At 49.4% G+C, this 1,449-nt stretch overlaps 1 protein-coding gene across 1 annotated transcript in view; it reads left to right on the top strand.

The window, feature by feature from the left end:
- The first annotated feature begins 579 nt into the window (after positions 1 to 579).
- FBXO31 (F-box protein 31) overlaps positions 580 to 1,449 on the top strand; it is a 17,874-nt gene continuing 17,004 nt past the window's right edge. Inside the window, exon 1 of the mRNA XM_018572414.1 lies at positions 580 to 744. Within this exon, the coding sequence (XP_018427916.1) occupies positions 580 to 744 (165 nt within the window). The remainder of the gene's footprint in view (positions 745 to 1,449) is intronic.

Genomic DNA, 1,449 nt, shown 5'->3' with positions numbered 1-1,449 from the left:
TATAGGGGGGATGTATCTGGGGGTATATACTGGGGGTGTGATCAGGGGGTATATACTGGGGTATAGGGACGTATCTGGGGGGAGTGATCAGGGGATATATTAGGGGGATTGTATGGTAGGGTCTCCCCTGGGGTATGTGTAATGGGATGGAGAGTGGTCGCGGTGGTCATGCAGCAGGGTGGGGGGGGGGTTAATTTGCAGACCTCGACTGTCAGCTGATGATCACATGACACAGGAGCGCTGTTTATATAATTCCTCCGCGCCCCTCTTCAGCGATGTGCTGGCGCTTCCATGGAGAGGGGTCTCTGGCCCCCCGGAAGTAGAATTCCCCTCTTGTCTGGAAGGGGTTAATGACGCCTCCCGTGTACACGCTGACCTCTGTATGGCACACGCGTTGTGTAACTGTCACTGACCTCTCGTCAGGTCTCAGGTTGGGAAGGGGACGCTCTGTGACATCTCTCCTCCAAATATTCCACCTCTGCTGTGATATCACCAGAGACAATCAGAGGCCGCGAACGCGTCCCGGGGAGAGAATCGGAGTCTTCTGCTGCGTTACAAGAGACCGTTCTGACTGCTGACATGTCAGAGCCCGCTGAAACTCAACAAGAGAGTTGCGCAGTCTCCTGCCACGTTAAGGGAGTGTTGAAGCTGCCGGCACATCACAGCAAGCTGTTAGAGACTGCTGAGGCGCTTCAGGAAACTGTCTTCCTGAACCTCGACAAGAGACTGTTCGTCTTCTGCCATGTAGCGGGAGAGTGCTAGAGGCTTCTCCTGTGTCGCCCTGTCCAAAATCTGTGTATAAAGTCTAATGAGAGGACCAAACAGAGAGTCCAACATATACACAGAGCAGCCAACGCGTTTCGAGGGCTCTAAGACCTCCCCCTTCCATAGGGCCACACACGCATATACATCTCTAGATTGGGTCAGGTGATGAGGAGGAGGATCAATAAAGATCAGAATTTGATGTGTGTATATGAAATGATCCAATCAAATAGAAATAGCCGATATTGATCGTTATCAATAATTATTATCGTTATTGTTCTCATCAGCGAATCAATAAATCAATCAATCATCATCCTATCAATCATCTCAATCAATCACCATCTCCATCAATCATCAATATCATATCAATCACCCATCATCTTTTCTGATCGTTGTATTGATCTGTTGATATATATTTGATATAGAAGTTCCTCCTCATCACCTGACCCCAATATAGAAATGTGTGTTGTGGCCCCCGAGGAAGGGGGAGGTGATGGGGGCCCCCCGAAATGCGTTGAAAGTTCCACGTTGTCATTTTGTTTAAAAAAAAAAAACAACTCGTATTAAAGGGGAAGTCCCGGAATGGACGCGGTTAAACCTCGCAGTGGGGGGTACGCCTGCGCTGCAAGGGTTAACTGCTCGTCTAGGGGCCGGAATAAAGAAGATATACTGACCTGATCCCCCCCC

This window comes from Nanorana parkeri, unplaced genomic scaffold (genome assembly GCF_000935625.1).
Source record: "Nanorana parkeri isolate BGI_ZX_2015 unplaced genomic scaffold, ASM93562v1 scaffold2022, whole genome shotgun sequence".
Classification (NCBI taxonomy): domain Eukaryota; kingdom Metazoa; phylum Chordata; class Amphibia; order Anura; family Dicroglossidae; genus Nanorana; species Nanorana parkeri.
Note: the sequence above shows the minus strand (reverse complement) of the source record. Positions and strands in the feature narration are given on the sequence as shown.